This window comes from Paralichthys olivaceus, chromosome 15 (assembly GCF_024713975.1).
Source record: "Paralichthys olivaceus isolate ysfri-2021 chromosome 15, ASM2471397v2, whole genome shotgun sequence".
Classification (NCBI taxonomy): Eukaryota; Metazoa; Chordata; class Actinopteri; order Pleuronectiformes; family Paralichthyidae; genus Paralichthys; species Paralichthys olivaceus.
In genome coordinates this window covers 14,661,851-14,680,935 of record NC_091107.1, presented here as the reverse complement: position 1 = coordinate 14,680,935, position 19,085 = coordinate 14,661,851, and the positions used below count along the sequence as shown (strand labels likewise).

Here is a 19,085-nt window from a genome sequence, read left to right as displayed (position 1 = left end):
ACTCACTGTGTGCACCCACGTTGAATGTGTGCCAGCGCAACTGCAGCGCCAACCTCTCTCTGTCTCTCTCTCTCTCTCTCCCTCTCTCGCTCTCTCTCTCTGCTGATGCTGATGCTGGAGACACACAGCCAATGTTTAATCTCAAAGATGGAGGAGGTGGAGGAGGAGGAGGAGGAGGAGAGGGGGAAGCGGATCTTCTTACTGGGGATAAAGACCTTTGAGGTGGACCACGGAGAGAGAGAGAGAAAGAGATACTGAGAGAGGGATGAGGGAGGGAGGGATGGAGAAGGAGGAGAGGAGGGAGGTTATCAAACTTGCTCTAACGTTGAATTATAATAAGAGCAGCCACCCGTCTTCCTCCTCACGTCACTGCAGAGTTAGTGTGTGAGGCGGTGCAGCTGTGTGTGTATGCATGTGTGTGTGTGTGTGTGTGTGTGGTGCAAAATCACAGCAGCACCACACACACACATCTAGTTCTCCAATGCTGACTTATGTGTGTGTATTTGTATGTCTATAGTTGTGAGGTTGTAGGGATCAGCTAAGGAATTCATTATGTCACTGAATGTCCTCACAAAGACTGAAGTACTGAAGTATGTCTTCTATCCATCTTTCCATCCATCTATCCATCCATCCATCCATCCATCCATCACACATGCTGAACAGTATCAGTATGATGTTAGGCTGTCCCCTGCAGGTGTTTGGGTGCAGAGACTGTAGATGTCTGATTTATTACTGTTAAATCACTAAGTGTCCTCACTAATGTTATATATATATATATATATATATATATATATATATATATATATACATACATGTATATATATGTGTATGTGTGTGTTAACCAGAAACACTGAACAGATCTGAGCAGATAAATCTTTGACCTCATGGAATCTCAGTTTGTTTGTGGTTAAACATAGTCCATCCAATTATTACACCACCTACCAGACATCGAGATTGTGCTCTGCCTGACAATCAGACTCGTAACACAGGAGTCGATATCAACAAGGGTGCACCAGCAGCGCAGCACGTACACTTTGATTCCCAGGTAACATCTGGCCCTAAAAGTTTACAATGTCAGCGAACCTGCAGACGATCACAAACCAGCTCCAGACATCAAGAGCCGGGAACAATTATACTAAAGCAGTTGCACATGACTTGGTGCAAACACCACAAACTTGATGTTGTTGTTTTTACTTGAAAACACTGCAGTTCTATTCATTACTGTCTAAAATCAATAGTGTGTAATGTTTGCAGCCTGAGCTATATGAAGCATCCAGAGTTTTACCAACAGAGTAAACAGTTAATAGAGGATAGAGTTTCTATTTACAGGTGATTTTCAGGCCTTTAAATTTAATTGTTATTTATGATGCTTCATAGCAGACTCTGGGGTCCATGCTTTAGTATGCACAGGAATTGGGTTTAAATCTACTGAAACACAGCAGTTAACTCAGTTTTTAGGGACAAGTGTTCTTTTTCAGGGCATTAAAGTTGCACTCACTCCAGTGTTGCTTTCTACATGCAACTCTTACATTCCACTAGATTATCTGAGCAATACAGTACTAATTATTCCCAGAGTGTGATTTGTTGGAACAGGGTTGGGTTTGTAATTATATATTTATATACAGTATATGTGCGTTGGAATGGTAGAAATCATTACAGCTTCCTATTTAGATGACTGCAAAAGCAGCACAGCAGAACAGGCTACACAGAGTCTGTGCTTATTGATCTGGATGTGATTTAATGCTCGGCATACAGCTCTAATCTTTCTGAGGACACAGTAAGTAGAACAACTGCACTATCATTAGGTTCAATTGCATGAAAGACAATATTGTGTGGATGCTATGTAGACCTTTTTAGGGACATGCACCACTGTGTGTGTTGATTGTATATATGGCACTTGAAAAATGATCCGATTAGTTTCAGGTCACTTGTAGATACACCCAAGATTGTTCAAAGGAAATTCTTGCAAAACATACATATACCCGAGGAAAACACAAAGTAAAGTGTAGCCCAAAGTGTAACCTGCAATGAACTACACTTTAGTAAATTATCCATGCTGCTGAACCAGATAATGTAATGTAGAAAAATGATTGGTGCAGTCAAGGCTAGCTGAACCCCGTGTGTAGAAACAGCAGGGTTATTAATATTTCTTTAAGCTCCCATCTTGATTTGGAAATAAGGCAAAATGCACTGAAAGTTATTTCATATTTTCATATCTCTTGCTGATTTTATATTTTTCAGTTCAGCTAAAATAATTTACTTTAAATGAGTGTTTGAGTTCATTAATCTTTTCATTACTTTTAAAAGTTAAACATATTACTTACTTATTACTACTTTTTTTTTACTATTACTAGTACTTTCCTTTATTAAAACCACATATCCCAATTTTAACATCAATTTCTTGGGACTTCTGATGTGGGCCACTGAAAGGTGCAGGTTAAGGTTTATCATGTAACTATATATGTAAGTGTCTGCATTACAAAGTCGAGCACACATATCCACCAAGGTCCAACAGACTCCTCAAATCCATCCTGCTGCACCAAATGTCACACAAGCATAGATATCAGTCTGCTCAATTTGCCTTTTCTTTAAATGTCAAAAATGCTTCCTTCAAAATTCCTGGATCCGCCCCCTGAACGAGATCCACACCAAATGGTTCTTCCCAGACCCATACTGCGTCCTTCCACCATCCCTGTGGTCTGTCCAGGAGTTTTTGCATAATTGTGCTTTAAAAAAACAAACAAACAATGGTGAAAAAATAACCTCCTTGCTAGAGGTAAAGAAACCTAAAATAAAATCTACATTTGGTAAAGATCAGAATAAAAGATTTGTTCTCTGCTCTCAGTCTAGTTTACCTTCAACAAAAAAGAAATCACATTGCACGACCTCCACCATTCTATATATATATATAGTATAAATAGGAATATGCTGTAGTGAATTGAATAAGTATGGTGATATCTTTGTCTTTGTTATTACGCCTTCCTATCTGCCTCTTAATGAGTTGGCTTTATGGTACAATTAGTGTCAGCGGGACTTTGCAGCCTCTACTTACGAACCTCTGGCTTCACAGAGCATAACAGTTTCCCCCAGTGGAGAGTTCCTCTGCATGTATCTGACACTCTTTCAATAAGTGTTGGAATATTAGGCGAGCTTTCAGGATATCATTGCACTGCTACTTCAGCACACCTAGCTTCCCGCTTTGCACAGCAGCAAATCTGCTCAGGGACTCTCTCACTCTCTGTCAGCCTCTTTAGTATGATTCAACTGAGTCCACATATCAGCAGGCCTCTCCACAACTCCCCATGGAGTTTTAGTCAAAATGGCATTAATGAAGTGTCGACCATATGGTGGGTCCAATTAATAGCATGGTGAAGTTCTGGCACCGCTCCAAGAGGCAACACTGGCAATAAGATGATAAATAGTGAAGTCCTGCTAGTTAGTGAGATACACTGCATGGGAACATTAGCAATGTTTTAACAGATTAAAGGTTGCTGCTCATTAAGTCTTTCTTCAGTGTTGTTTTCCGGATCCAACTGACTGACCAGGGGCGGCTCCAGGGGCCCCAGCTGAAAGCTAACTGGCCCCTATCTAGCCTTATACTGTAAGTAGTTCTTAAAAAACTAACACTACCAACAACACCAACAAAAGATTTTTTTTATTTCCTGAAGCTTTTTTTGAAGAACACAATGTACTTGAACAAGGGACAATTTTTAAGATATACTCAATGAGGTGAATCTTCGCTCAAAGATGAGCTGACAGTCAACAAAGAATTAACAACATGGTGTGCATCTTACTGAATCATGTTGGACATATATTTGGCCCTAGTGTGTAAATTGTGTGATACATGTGAACATCCCTGGACCTTGAACTACTCAAGGTACTTGTGAAAGTACTTGTTGTCCACAAGCCAAAGTTCATATCTGATGCAAAGTGACGTCAGTTGTCTTCTCAAAAATCAAGCGAGGAAATCAAGCTGTCTTGCAGCATAGAGACCGATCCTATTTTTGATTTCCAATATCACATTCTGATAGTAGGGTTTTTACAGTGTCATTAATGGATTTAACAGAGAGTACACGGTTACAGTCAGACACATCCATAGTAATCAAGTCATCAAGAGAAGGCCACTGAATCTACTTTTGAAAAGTCTCTGTCAACAACTGTCAAACAGGTAACTGATGTTAAAATACAAAGAAAAACTATTAGACTATCATTGTGTAAGTATCTGCATCACTACATTTCATAAAAAGCTAATATTCTTTTACAGCCATTAAATTACATTGAAATTACATCAGCTATAAAGCCGAGCCGGCTCTCTTTTCTTTGACAGATTGTTAATTCAAATAATACTTGTTTTGAAGGTTGCCTCTCTACTTGTGTATTTAGTCACGGCCTCTGTACTAGCATCATTACATAGAGCTTGAACCTGTGAAATTGGATGAGGCACCGTGCAGCCATGTGAAGCTTCGCATTTCCCATTTGAGGTGACAATAGGGTTAAAGGGCGCTGGGCGAACTGAAAAGGGCACAGTAGAAGTGCTCCGATGAGTGCGCGGCTTCATTTTCCTGGGGCAGATAACGTAAACGAGGGTTGGCACTGGTTAATTAAGGATGAGAAATCCAGTTGTAAACAATGTCTTCAGAACCCAGCGGCACTCTACGAATCTGTGCCATTATTTATTCTTGGTCAGGGATCAAGAGGGAGCGAGCAAAACGTGTGATAACAAGTTGCTCTCTCTCGTATGCATGACAGATTTGACTGCAGCACTCTCACAACTTTATATTCATCCATCCCCAGGGGAAAAAACCTGGGGGCAGGCTGAGCACTGGATTAACTATAGGATTTAATAAAAACACACGCTGCAACCAAAACAGTGGGCAGTATGTCACACGCCTGCTTGTCCTGTGAAGTGGTTCCCGAGAGAGGTTTATGTGCAGCCACAACAACACAACAATAAAAATGAAATGCACACAAAATTCTTCAGATAAAATGTTGACATCGCTTTTTGTTACCCAACGTTACAGCTGCAATAAGTGGTCTGAAGCTCCCCAGAAAGGTCAGGAGATAAAACGACATCACTGATTGTTATAAAACTCTACGATAAAGCTTTTATGTTTCATTCTCTCCTATAAGGTTCCTGAAAAGCTCAGGTATTTATGGCTCAGCATCAAGCTTCAGCTACAGAAAGTGCTCTGATACCACATCTTACAATACATGCCAGTTTTTCTTTACATATTTTCAATTTGATTTCATGTTTTTACCTCTGAACTTTATCTCATCATCAGAAACACAAAATAGGTAATGTGAAGTGCACGGAGGAGGTGAGTTCACCAAGTTTGTTATAGCATTGAACACTGTGGATGTTGTTTCAATGAGAGAAGACGACATATTTCTTTAGAGCAGCTGAATGGACAAAAACAAAGTTTAGATGTGTTCTGGTTTTATCTGACAGCTCGGAGTGATCAGCAGTCCACAGAGGAAGATGTGTCTGTGTTTGACCTGAGTTGATAACAATAAATTAATTATTTATCCTCAGATCTTAATCTGTTCACAAGTTAACAACACTTTTCTCTCTTTTGCACATTCTGTGGCTTTAGAATATCTGAACTTGTCAAGAGTATTCAGTTTGTTTTATAAACTATAATCTATTGGACAAATGAATGATACATCATGTGCATCTCATGTGTTTCAACAGTTACTTATATATGTGCTTAATGTTTGCTCTGTGTGCCTAACCCATATATTCTGTACATTCCTCTCTTCTATGGCCAAGCTAGTCGTCAGTTGATTACCAAAGGTTTTACAATTCATCCTAAATGGGGCATGAATGAGTGCACCAAATTTCATAGTGATCCATCCAGTGTATTTGTTGAGACATTTCGCTAAAAGCCACTATGGTAAAACCTCAAAGTGGCCTTAGAGGAAAAAGAAACATAGGGAACCACCAAAGTCACAAGGACTCATCCTCTGCAGACCATAAATGAAAATATCCTAGCAACCCATCAAACAGTGACAAAGATATTTCAGTATGGCTCAATGAAATGCTCTCAATGAAGAAATGCACTTTGTGGAAAAGACATCTAATGTATTCATCAGCCAACTAAAACAGCTTATTTAGTCAAAGGAAAACATTTTGGCTAAATATTGGACATGGTGTTGGTCAGTGTTTATGGGTCTCAGTAGGGAATTAAAGTATGTACGTATATGCCGTGTTGCAAATGACCAAGTACACAGATAATTACCAAGCTTCGTGCACTACTGCCCAGTGATGTGGAAGAAAATCAAATACATAAATGTCTGTCTTGATTTACTTTGTTGCATTCATAGGTGTTACAGGCTGTGAATCTATAAATGATCAGAGAGTATGTGCTGAAGTTCTGCTCTGGAGGGACTTATACGTAATAAATAGGATTTTTAAATCAATTTGAGCTGAGCTGAGTGTTAAGAAGCTTAAACAGGTCAAACATGAGTCTTCATGAGGAGACTTTGCTTGCCGGCGGAATTTCAATCAAACTGGAGACGCTTTAAAAATGACTGAGTAATGCAAGGAGAATGTGCACGAAAATAATCTAAACATGATGTGACAAAGGCATGAGCAAAATCCTTGAATAACCCAGCTAAATCTTTGATTTGACTTCCGTTGAAAAGCAAGCGTGACTTACATGATACTGCAACCGATCACAGTCGCTCCCCCCATCCATCGTCACTAAGCTTTAGCAAAAACAAATGAGGGGGAAATCCCAAAAAATCTAAAGCACCAAGCTGCAATCACAGCTCTTATATTATACATACATGGGGATGAGATACTCTTTCTCTATTCATTTTCATAAACAGTTTTCTCCAAAATGTCATCTCTTAAAAGATCTTAGTCCACATTCATATAACGTACGCTTTCATCTTATTTTCTTTGATGTATATTACTGAATCTCCAACCATGGTCCACTGTGGACTTTTCATAGGACTCTCAAAGATGTAACCTCACAGATGTCTGTCGGGTACAGTGTTTAAAAATATTAGCTTGAGCGTGTTTATCATCCTGCTTATACAGTGTGTCCTACTTTATTACCAGCACAAGCATTAGCATATCAGTTGAATGACAGGAAGCTCAAGGCAATGTTTATATGGAGAGGAATAAATCACAGTGCTTTAAAATAATTAGTCAGGAAAAAGTGAAGGGTATTTATTGTGAGCAGATGGCAGAATTGTTTCAGTCCACCACCATTTCTTTTCTTCTTGACATGATGAACAACCGATAATACATCATTGAAAAATAGTTCATTCCTCATGGGGGAAAAGTCCACTTGTCTATTACTATATTGAGTATATAATTAAACTGTCACAAATTGATTCTCTCAAACAAAGTATCTCTGCAGGAAACAGCAGCACCAGAAACAAAATGATATTCTGTAGAACAGATTGTGCACAAATGGAGAAAATGATGAAACGAAAGTCCAGGAATCTGGTAATTAGGAAGCCTCAGTCGAACAGCATGCTGGTAACCAGAGGGAGCTAAGGTGCAGCAGCACAGATGAATATTAATGGAAATTTGATTAAACATCCCCACATCTTTAACTGAATATCCCACAGGCAAAGAGCTTGCAGAACAAAACAAATGAGCCTGGCCATTTTAATTATCAATGTGCTGTTTTCTAAAAGATTCCTTGTCTCTTTTCTCTGCCTGATGACATCTCAACAACAGATGTTTTAAAGGACAGAACTAACATTAGACGCTCTGCCCTTTGGCTGACTTTCCATTGATTCCCCCATATATTACCTCTGTGAAAAAAACTGTGAGCAAACATAAGTCTATATGTATTCTAAGTAATATACAGTTACAATCTTTACATTTTATTCTCCTTACGAAAGTCAGGGAGCCTCTGATCGTTTTTAAATTGCGTATTAAATATCCATTGAGGTTTGCATTGTATGTTAAGCATTATTTATTAATGCATGAGAGCAGGTAACTCATGCAAGGACCACAAGGCTTTTAATGGCTCATTTGCACTGTGATAATTACAAAGAGCGAGTATCCTTTGCAACATTTGTTCATTCATTCACGCATATGGTAAACACTGTCTACATCAGTGCAGCATTTCAGATTGCACTGATCATCCCTAAAGGGAAGTGCAATTACTGCTCCAAACACGATGACTGATTGGCACAGGTGGTGACTTTATCATCCTCAGAAAACAGGTTTTACTTTTGACAAGAAAACCATGCGTTCATGCATTCTCCATCATTTTCTGAAGACTCTCTGTAGTTGTATTAATCTGAAATGTTGAAATATACTGATAACTATGGCACTCAGTAGAGGACATACCTCCGCCAAGGCCCAACAGTCAATAAAGCTGCAGTAAATTTCTCACACTCATAGATATTAGTTTCCTAAATGTTCCTGATTTTATTTATCAAGATCCATGAATTATTCCCATGGAATTCTGAAAAAAATGTCAACAAAAAAAAATCAGATTTGCACCAAAATGTTATGGGTTCTTCTCTGACTCATATCATATCCTTCCACCAAATTTTGAGTAAATCTGCCGTGTTGTTTTTGTGTAATCTTGCTCAAATACACACAAACCAACCGACAAACAGTTGAAAACAAGTGTGATCATAATAATGTTGATGACGCAAAGTTCTTCTATGATTACTCTCAATTCTATTCTTGCTGTTTGTTGACCTTTGTCATTGTGGAGATGTCAGTACAGTAAATCACATCCAGACCAAGGGTAAGTCAGCATTACAGCTTCTGTTTGAAGACACTTGTCCACTGCAACCCCCTCCCTCCAAACAATGCCCCACATTGCCTGCATCTATAAATAGGGTTACTTACTTGGCTGCATTTCCTTGCACTGCTCCTCCGTCGCTGCTGTTCCTCCCTGTAGCGTGTCCTGCCACAGCAGCACACGGCCATCCACCAGGGCTCTCGGGCAGCATGCGACACTGGTGCTCGACACCCCAGCCTCACTGGATCACATCAACCCCGGACACAGATCCAAGTCGCCTCTGACCGCCGGCCTGCGGGGACGCTGGGAAGACGAGCCGCTGTTTGTTTGAACCAGTGTAATATCTGAATCCAGAATGCTGTCTTCATGTGAGGACCGAGGATGTGAGGTTTCTTATGTAATCTAATGTAAAAACAACTGTGCAGGAGTTAGTGCTCAGGGGGTTATAATTTACAAGTTATCAAATATTAGGGTTAGCAAATGAAAAGGGAGATGATGTGCCAAATAACACATCTAAGGAAGAGCTGCATGTCCTTGAGAGACACACAGTGAGAATAATTGACCAGGATTTCTGCAGCTTATTCCAGTCACTGACTGAAGCAAGCTTGACTGAGCACTGTCCCCGAGAGGACTCTACTTTTGGGACATTTGGCAAAGTGCAACAGAACGTATCAGAGGCAGCGGATAACAGAGGAGGAAGCCGGACTTTGGCCAAATCACAGTATATAAACATGGTTTATAATGACTGTGTACAGTGCACCATAGTAATTCAACATAATTTAGCAAAAGGAAACTGGTCATGGCGCCATTTCAGTCCCATGATATTTGTAATAATTAGTTTCTTTATTTTAAGTCATAAATATTTGACATAACATTTTACAATAAAGTCATAAATCATTTCTTGAAAATAAACCAGTGCTGCTGAACTGCAGAGAGTCTTCCACAACAGCCAAAGCGTAGACAGAACCTGCAGGTATGGTCATTTCGATTACAACCACAAACAGACGTAGCTGCTTGACGCAGACGCTTGATGACAGGCACGGCTGATGGCAGCAGATGTTCTGATTTGACGCGCTGCAGTCTGACGGCACAGCATCGGGGAGGAGGGTTCACACACAAACACATAACAGTCCTATAAACTCTATCAATAAAATAGCTTTAGTCAGTGGAGCCTGGGTCTAAGAACTGGTTTAGTTCCACTGGTAATATTACAACCAAAAGGAAACTGTAAAAATAGATATAAACTCCGTTTCCAGACATGCGCTTGTTTGGACCATTTATTTTTTTATATGTCATTAATTCTGAATTGTTCAGGAGCTTATTGATTGGTTTTTATTACATCATTTATTTCATGTCTCTTCTAGGTTGCAGTGCTCTACTAAATTATTCACCAGTTAACCACGGTGTACTCTGGCTGCTGAGCTACTCTCTCAACACTGCTGAGGCAATGATATATAAAGTAAATGCATTTACTGAGGCTGTATACAACAACGTGTTATTGCACCACGTTTTCCCATCAACCTGAAAGTTTTTCACCAGAGTCCTGCTCTCATGTTTGTGGAGAAACAATGCAGCATAATGGATTAATTACAAGAATTAAAGCAGCACTATGCAACTTTTTTACATTCAAATAGCAGCTTCAAAATTTGTTGAAGGGGCGGCCTATTCTTGGTCCATGGAACTTTACTGACAGGGTACGATCTCCTGTGAGAAGTGTGCAACTGACTGATTGTTGCAGCTCAAATCAGCAGAATCTGACCCAACAAGTTCAAGAGTAATGTCGAACTGAAGATCAGCAGTCAACAGGTAAAAAAGCTTTTGGTTTTTTTAATGAAAACCACTAAATCTCGTATATCGGACTCGGGGGTTAACAGAATGAGTCTACACATTTGGCTGCAGGGGGCACTGTTGCACAGTAAAAGTTGTGTGTTGCTTTAAGCCAAAGAAATGATGGAGATCGCTGCATGTGCTGAGCTCATCTTTGACAATGTCGCCCTCTGGTGGTTTTGATCTGCACAAGACAATACATTTGATACAGGGTACAAGTGTCTGAAGTGGATCACTGACAGATAAATGGACAAGGGTGTGATATTAAAATTGGTGGAACATTTTAAAATAATCAATCATAATGTATGTAAATTAAAACTTTGTATAGTTTCTTCACCATCATCAGTGTAATTATTGATTTATCATATGCTTAAAATACAATGCATATACTATGCTGTTTTACAAACTCTCAAGAACCATAAATAAAAGCAACAGTGCACTACTGAAATGCAAAATTACATTTACTGCATTAATCCTCTACTGTGATGAATCACCTCTCAAGCTTCGAGTGTGTCCCCGCAAATTAATTTTGATGCTCTTAGAAAGTAGAGTAACACCGTCTGGTCTTTATTAGTATTTTCACTCTGCTCTCCCTCGGTTCTCCATGAGGTGTTTTTTTTAACCTAGAGGCTCGAAACTATGAGCTATTGCAAAATGTATTAGCACTCGTGACAACATGACAAATAGCACAATTATCTAGTTCATCATGATGTTTATCATCGTCAATCCTGCAACTGCAGAGTCATTTTAAAACTGACCTCCGTGAACCTAAATAGAAAATATCGATTTCTTCCATTTGAAATTATTCGGGCCCCCCCCCTTGTTGTTCATGTGTTATATAAAGAGAGAGCAGACGCAACAATCACATAAAAAACAGCTTTATAGATTTAACTTTGATTTGACAGACCTGAGAGACTCCCGTGTATTTTTTCAAATGATTGATTACTTAATGTAAAACCCAGACATCAGATGTGTTCGTTGCTCTTCTTCTTTAGGATCTGACATCAATACTTGAAGTTCCGTTTTTATCAAATCATGAATTTCTTCATCACCATCTCCCCCCAGAACATATTGTTGAAGACCATGTAATTAACTATAAAAACATATTTTATTACTTAGGTTGCATTGAAAAGTAAAACACCAGCCTCAGCATAGCAAAGAAATACTTAGACCATCACATGAACTGAACAGTACAGACTACTAATAGATACTCTATTCACATTAGGAGGGAAAGTACTAGTTGTACAGTTGTATTTTTATCTCGCAGGCTTCCATCTAGTCACATGTTTGCATTTATTTATTTAAGTCATCACTATCTGTGCAGCTATTTTACATTAACAAAATATTGGGGCAACAACCAATATTTTGGAACTTATGGTGTAGACAGTGAGTAACCAGACCAAGACTCCATCTTCTTTTGGCCGTAAAATGTTTGCACTCCAAACTGTGCAGGCGTTTTAGGTCCAGATACGACTTTGGCTATTCTCCATTAAGTGCTATTCTGCATATTCACATGCAGAATCTGTGTATAAACATTATCCTGTAGATAACTGATATTTATGCACACCGTGTCATGTGCATTAAATACCAATTATTATTCTTGTACACCCACCGGCAAATGTGACATGCGTGCTTTTCTGATGTTTGGCTCAAACTATGTGTTTCCACTGACTGTAATTGGCTACTACATCTTTAACACTGCCCACCTTTTGTACAAATGAAGGTGTTTTAACTGCCTCCAGTGACTCATCCTCAGGTATCAGCTGTGCAAGCTGTCTGTGGATGGACCCACGCTGTTTTTCTCTCCCTCCTCCTCAGAGTCCTCAGAGCTGTGTACCACTGCAGCACTGAGAGTGCGGAGCTCCTCCAAAACAGACAGGAGTCTCTCTGAAGGGACACAGACAGGCCCGACAGTCATTTCAATCATGTCTGTGTAAGTGTTAGTGTTTTAAATGAATAGCATCTGTAGGAGTTGGGACATTTCTTACCCTCAGCAGGCAGTTGGACCTTTGCCCGCACAGAGCTACCCCTCTCTGAAGGTTCTGGTTGTTGTTCTCTGGGAGCAGCAGAGATTTGTGAAGCTGCTGCAGGAACTCTTGTGTACTCACTCGCCAGCCCTCGCTCTGCAACAGTGGCCTGGAACAGATTCAGGTCTATGAGTTCATTAACAGAAATACAGACAGAAACAACAACTGTTATTTGCTTCAAGAAACTCTCACCATCAATAGACTTTTGTCCTTTTCCATCTCCTTTGGTTGTGTTTTCTGAACTTCCCTCTTTGTGTGTACACCCCCTAAATACTGAGTTTCTCTCTTCTCATCCTGCTTCCTTGCTTTCTCTCTCTGAAACTGCCGCAATGTCATAACTGTAAGAGACAACACAGACGGATGAAGCGCCAACAGGAAATGCTGCTGTATACTGTGTAAACAATTCCAGTCATATTAGCTCACAGTCTGTGTTACAGATATGACTTCAGTCCCTTGTGTAAGGCTTCTGTGAGAGGATGTAGCGCCGTGCTAATCCGGCTCCTACCTGCTTTGGTGTGCTCTCTCCTGGCCGTATTGACTTGAACCTCCATCTCTCTCAGCTTCTCAGCACAGCGGTGCTCAATCTCAGACACCCTCTCCTGCAGGACTGAAGAACAGCAAATGTACCATTGAAAAACAGAGTCTGATGCTGTGTTTGTTTATGTCGCAGAATAAATTGATCTTTATGCATCTGTTTACAAATTTTCAGAGCTAATTAAATGATCCAGGCTTATCAAATATCAGAATGAGACTTTATTGAGACATTATTATTATGGATATGTGTGTTTAGAGTATGTGTATTTGTTTTGTATTTTCATGTTTCTTTAAATTCAGAAAAAACATTGTATCCCTGCCTGAACGTAACAAACTGACACAGCAAGGTGGCAGTGGCCTAAAGGTCAGAAAAGGGCACCTCTATTTAATTAAAAAAAAACATTTCATTGAAAGCTGAGGAATATACAGCGACTCATATTAAGACCTGACATTTAGGAGAAAGATTAAATCAATCAGCATGGATCTGATGTGTGCATTATTTAAGTGGCTATAATCTGTTCTGTGAATCATGTAAATGAAAAGAGTCTCTCATAGTGACAAACCAAAACTGAAATGTATCACCTGACTTGCAGTCAGAGTTTTGTGGGAACTTGAAGATCATCACCTTGATTTTGTGCCTTGCAGATTTAATTGTTTGGTTGACTCACAGCAGGGCCTCGCAGGCAGCTGTTTTTCATCTAAAAGCTCTTAATTACCAGCTACACGCTACAAGCCCAGCTTCAAATGGCAGACAAAATAAAGTTAGCGACAAGTTGGTAAAAATCGTGGTGCACGTAGCAGCTAGCCAGATATATTCCCTTTAGGAGGAGTTGGTGGAACAACTACAGTCAAGGTGCTCTTGAGCATTTCACTTAATCCCCAACTGCTCCAGTTATGCCACCAAGCAGAGGGGAGTGGCAACCTAATCCAAGATGTGAATATAAGGAGAATGTGATGAAGGGCGTTTTTGAAAAAGAGCAGGGGCGCTGTCTCCTTTGCTCAGATAAATCAAGGCTGAAAACTAGTAATTCGGCTTAATCTAGCTGCTGCCTCACCCTGCTCGCTGTGCTCCTGCTGGGTGAGCAGCTCAGAGCGGAGTTTCTCCAGACTGCCCTTGCACTCCTCCAGCTGAGCCTGCATGTCCTGCAGGCTCCGCTCTGCCTCCTCTCTCCCAGCCACAGCTTGCCGGACCTCTGTCCAGCTCTGCTCCAGCTCCTGTTGCTGCTGCCTCCGTCTGCTTTCATCTGAGGAGGAGGTGCAAAGTGAGCTGAGACACATGGGTTGCCAAAACATGTACAGCCAACAGATGATCCATTACAATTTGTCATGTTGTAGAAAGGGTGCTCACACTGTTCTTTCAGATCGGCCAAGGCTTTCTCGATGAGCTCCGGGGTTCTTTTGAGCTCCTGTGTGAGCTTGTCTCTCTCTTCACACACCAAACCGAGCTCTGTCTGGAGGTTTGTCAGGCTGCAGGGCAGCACAGACAAGATGGCAGAGCAAATGAAGGAACAGAGAGTCATGTAGAGAGGCTGAGAAGCAACTGCACAGTTTTATCTAACAAAGCAAGCTTCACTCTTGCCAACCAGAAAGGAACAGCTTTTGCATGTTGAGTAATACTATTTAAAACTATCATATTGTGATATCCTGACATTTAGTTATTAATATCACTGTATTGATTTATTCTGCCCCATTTCCAACAACGCTGAAACAGATATTTTCATGTTTGAACACTTCTTCTTTTGAGGCATGTTTTGTAAAGCAATATGCTCTTACTTGGACTGTGTATACAATTACAAATATATAAATGCAATGTGAAATGCATTAGTAGGCTTGAATAAGCCTATTAATTCTGAATTAGTGTTGAAAGGGTAAATTAATTTGGATGAAATGTTTTCTAAATTGGCTCACTCCAAATCTGACCCATAATGATTCATTTAATTTTCATGTAATTACTTAACCAGTAGAAGCACTAAAAGATCTGGCGTTTACAGGATTAAAATGCAAAGAGGTGTGTGATTTATTACATTTCATAAAAGCATTGATTGAAATTTGGAAGCTTTTGTTCAAAACAAGTAAGCAGTTTTAATTTAGGCTTAAGAGATGTATATGATGGAACCTCATACTGTACCTGTCAGCGTCCTGTTCTACCTGTTTACTGGCCTGCTGAATTTTCTGCAGAGCCACTCTCCTCATGATCAAACCTGTAGAAGCAGAAACACAATCATGTGAATTCTTTACTATAAAGTGAACCATTGCAATTATCCAATTTACTTCCAGTGTGATCGCACCTTGGATTGTCTCCACTCGTCTTTTAGCGAAAACTAGCCTCTGGGTGAAAGTGCTAAGCCTTCCTTGAGCTGCGTCAACTTCTGCCACCTTACTTTCAAATGCCACCCGGAATCTGTGATGCAAAGCCAAAATCCGTAATTATCTGTGATTCAATATTTTAAAACTGACATGAATAACAGTTTAGCATTTTCCTTCTGTTCTACAATTATTCTTCTAGTTGGTTTACCTTTGCACGGCCTCTGTCAGGATTTTAAGTTCAGCCGCTGATTTCTGGCTCTGAGACTTCAGCTGAGAATTTTCCTTGTGAGCCTGGGCCAAGTCATGTTTCAATGTCTGATGGGAAAAACACATAACCATATGATAGAGTATCGTATACAAATCTACCATGATGCACGGTTCTATGTCTTTGTGGCCAGCTGCTGTTCTTACAACCTCAATTCTCAGGAACTAGCAAAGTTTTCATATAGTCAGCATCCTCTGCTGGGCTAGAAAAATGTATGCTAAGTGTTTATCACTTTTCTAAGCAGGCCCGAATTTATTTAGCATCATCACAATTTAAGACAGCCACGTAAATCACATCACTTGCTCTGCTACTAACCTCCTTTTCCACTCTCTCCAGGTCCAGCTCAGCTATCCTGTCATCTAGACTGTGCTGGAGGACACTAGCCCGGTGCTGCTCCTGCTGGAGGTGCAGCTCCAAAGATCTGAGCTAAAACACACAGCACACAGTATTAATTTTAATCCCAGTTTCCTACACACTGGATGTGATTCTACCACAGTGTACTACCAGAATTCATACTTTTGAAAGGAGTTCCTCCTTTTCTCCTCTTAATTCAATGTCCTTTGAGCGAAGCTGAACACATAACTTGAACACCTTTTCTCTCCAGAGTTGAATCACTTGAAGGCCTTCGGATCCATTCTTGACATGTGGGCCTGTCAAGGTCTGTTGGAACACCCACAGACACAAACAAAAACATGTGCACACACACACACACACACACACACACACACACACACACACACACACACACACACACACACACACACAGAGCAAATACTCCAGATGAAGCATGGACAACAATTGCTTACAAATTAGTTTTTTCTTGAGGGATTTTAAAATGAAATGTAAAGAACACCCACCTCCTTCCCCATTTTCTCTTCTTGAAGGGTGAGTATCTCATTCACAGAGTTAAGTCTGATTGTCAAAAGCTCAGCGGTCATCTTAAGAGTTGCCTTCTCTTTGTTCAGCCTCTACAAAATAAAATAATGTTAATTATTAGGGATAAACTAGGGATGAATTATTATAACTGGCATTTTAATTCATCAAGTTATTTCCTCCACCATTCTCGCTCTACGGAAAAGAATAACATTTAAAAGTGTTTTCCCATCCAAGCACTTCATAGTGAGCTGATAGCAATCAATACTGTTTAAAAAGTCTCTACCTCAACCACTTCGTTTAATTGTTCCTTCTCTCGTTGCTCTGGGGCAAGCTGGCCGATGTAATTTCTGAGGCTGTGCAGTGTTGCAGATTGTGTTTCAAGAGCTTGTCCCATTTGGCTGAAAAATAAACAACATCCCAGAATCAAGTGAATGTGATGACCACAAATGTAGAAAGATGTTTGGCTCTTTGGCAGTTGTAGATTGAATGTGACACCTTATGTGCTCTTTCAGCTCATCTCTCTCGGTAGACACCTCCATCTGAGTGCTCTTCAGCCGCAGCACTTCTGAGGCCATTGATTCAAGTCGGTCCTGTAGTTCGCTGTTTGTTTGCTTTGCTGCAACCAACTCTGCTGAGTGGGATGCATTCAACTGTTGCAGCTGGAAGTTAAGAGATAACGTTGGACATTTTCAGACACGCTTTAGAAAGATCCCCCAAATCAGTATCTACACGATTTATGATTGTTTAATCTTCCTTGTGTACACACCTCCACCTCTTGCTTCCTCTGAAGTTGCTCCAAATGTTCTGAAAGTCTCAGCGTCTGCTGTTTGACTTCCTCCTCAGCCTGTGATCTGCCCATTTCAGCCTTCAGAGCGAGCTCCCGGGTTTCCTCTTTCCTCCAGTCTACTTCTTTCCTCAGCCTTGCGATTTCCTCGCCAGACTCGCTTTGTAGTCTTTCAAGCTGCAAACCAACAGAAATGATAAACATAGGATAATATTCATACATGGAACTCATCAGCGAAACTTGCTAAATTAAAAGTGTCAGTAAACTGTGAAATACTGTACTAAAAATATCACCTAACAAACTTCCAAATTGAGTTATAAGACGCCAGCAACTCCCCGGTGAACTTTGGTGTCGAAATGAAATGTTTAGTCAGTAAACACTATTACCTGTGAGCTTATTTTCTCCTTCTGCACACTGCTGTGAGTGAGCTCATCTCTGATTTTGCTCAGTTCAGTCTTCGTCTTACATAGCTCTTCACGCATCGCTTCCAGCTCAAGGTTCTGTCTGTCATACAAAAGATTATGCCACGTTAAGCTTGATGGTTACAATTAATCACAAAACTCTGACATGTTTTTAACATAGAGAATTTTGAACATAACCGTAAAATGTCTCAAATGCACTCTAGCGTGAACATATTTCTTACCTGTTTAGCGTGCTGTCTCTGTCTCTGTTCTCCTCTCTGTGTCTCCCTACACACTCCTTCAGGGTGTCCACCTGGCCCTTCAATCTCTCAGCTTCGGCCTTGTGCTTTTCTGCCTCCAGACGCCACTCGGAGTCCCATCTGGACCAATGCTCACTTCTCTCTGCAGATCTGTGTAAAAGAAATATGACTGATTCAATATTTTACCCAAATGAAGTACAATTCTAGTATTTCTCAACATATAAAATACACTGCAGGATACCTCGCCCTGAGGTCTGTTGGATGATCTGCAGGGATCCTTCCTTTTATGCTATTTTCTTGTAACATCATAATCCGTCGATTTTCCTTCCTCAGCTCCAAGATTTCTTGTTGGGCCTGGGTGATGGCGAGCCATGGGTTGGCAGGATGGGGATCCCCTGATGGTGCTGATGTCACGCCTGGCTTTAACCAGGAGATGGGTGGGGTTGTCCCTGTGACCTGAACGCCTCTGGGGGCTCCAGCAGACTGGATACTCGATGCAAAATGTGACGGGGGCACCAGGTCCTCCTGGACGGTCCCTGCATAACATGAAGTAGTGCTTATGAGAGTGCATGCGTTAGCCAGACTACATCTCTAATGTTTCTTCAGTGGAGACATTTCCCAGCATGTCAACCTCTTTCATTGTTAGCGAAGTGTCACCACTGGAGATGACATTTGCAGGTGACATTGTAAGCTAACGTCAGCTAACGTTATCTTGATCTTGCTATAAAGTTACGAGCAAGTGTCAAACACGCGAACAGAAGAAAGCCCTTACTTGACACAGCGGGTGAGGTGAAGTCAGTGGGAGCTCTGAGCTCGTCGAGTGTCTCCATGTCTGCAGACAAACAGTCCGCTCCTTCAACCGTTTACTCTCCCGCGACTGTCACGTCACTCGCCGTTGCCGTAGTGACCGCGGTAACCTTCCGGAAACCAGCTCTCCCTCACGTGCTCAAAGTCTCTGAAAGTGAAACGGCAGGTGTCTGCAGCGCACAGGTAAACAACTATGTTTATAAAGTTCTGGTAAATTAAATCGCTTTCCTAACTGCCAACTATTACAGTCGCGCAGTGCATCATGGGAAAGTGT

General features: G+C 40.7%; 1 protein-coding gene across 1 annotated transcript; it reads right to left on the bottom strand.

The window, feature by feature from the left end:
• Window positions 1–11,637: 11,637 nt before the first annotated feature.
• cchcr1 (coiled-coil alpha-helical rod protein 1) lies at window positions 11,638–19,085 on the bottom strand. The gene is made up of 19 exons (XM_020085349.2): window positions 18,777–19,085; window positions 18,246–18,540; window positions 17,987–18,154; window positions 17,730–17,847; window positions 17,326–17,520; window positions 17,055–17,218; window positions 16,843–16,957; window positions 16,541–16,651; window positions 16,200–16,343; window positions 15,999–16,109; window positions 15,627–15,733; window positions 15,400–15,512; window positions 15,240–15,312; window positions 14,460–14,578; window positions 14,167–14,355; window positions 13,083–13,184; window positions 12,770–12,915; window positions 12,539–12,686; window positions 11,638–12,437 (listed from the first exon to the last, which is right to left on the bottom strand). Exons 1-19 carry the CDS (start codon window positions 18,832–18,834, stop codon window positions 12,310–12,312), a joined length of 2,604 nt encoding a protein of 867 aa, XP_019940908.2. The 5' UTR covers window positions 18,835–19,085; the 3' UTR covers window positions 11,638–12,309.

Excerpts from the sequence above, each read along its gene's own strand:
- cchcr1 (XM_020085349.2), bottom strand. The coding sequence starts at position 18,834 with ATGGAGACACTCGACGAGCTCAGAGCTCCCACTGACTTCACCTCACCC. Across the intron at positions 18,541-18,776 it reads CACCTCACCCGCTGTGTCAA|GGACCGTCCAGGAGGACCTG; the intron begins GTAAGGGCTTTC and ends CATGTTATGCAG. Across the intron at positions 12,687-12,769 it reads AGGACAAAAGTCTATTGATG|GCCACTGTTGCAGAGCGAGG; the intron begins GTGAGAGTTTCT and ends AATCTGTTCCAG.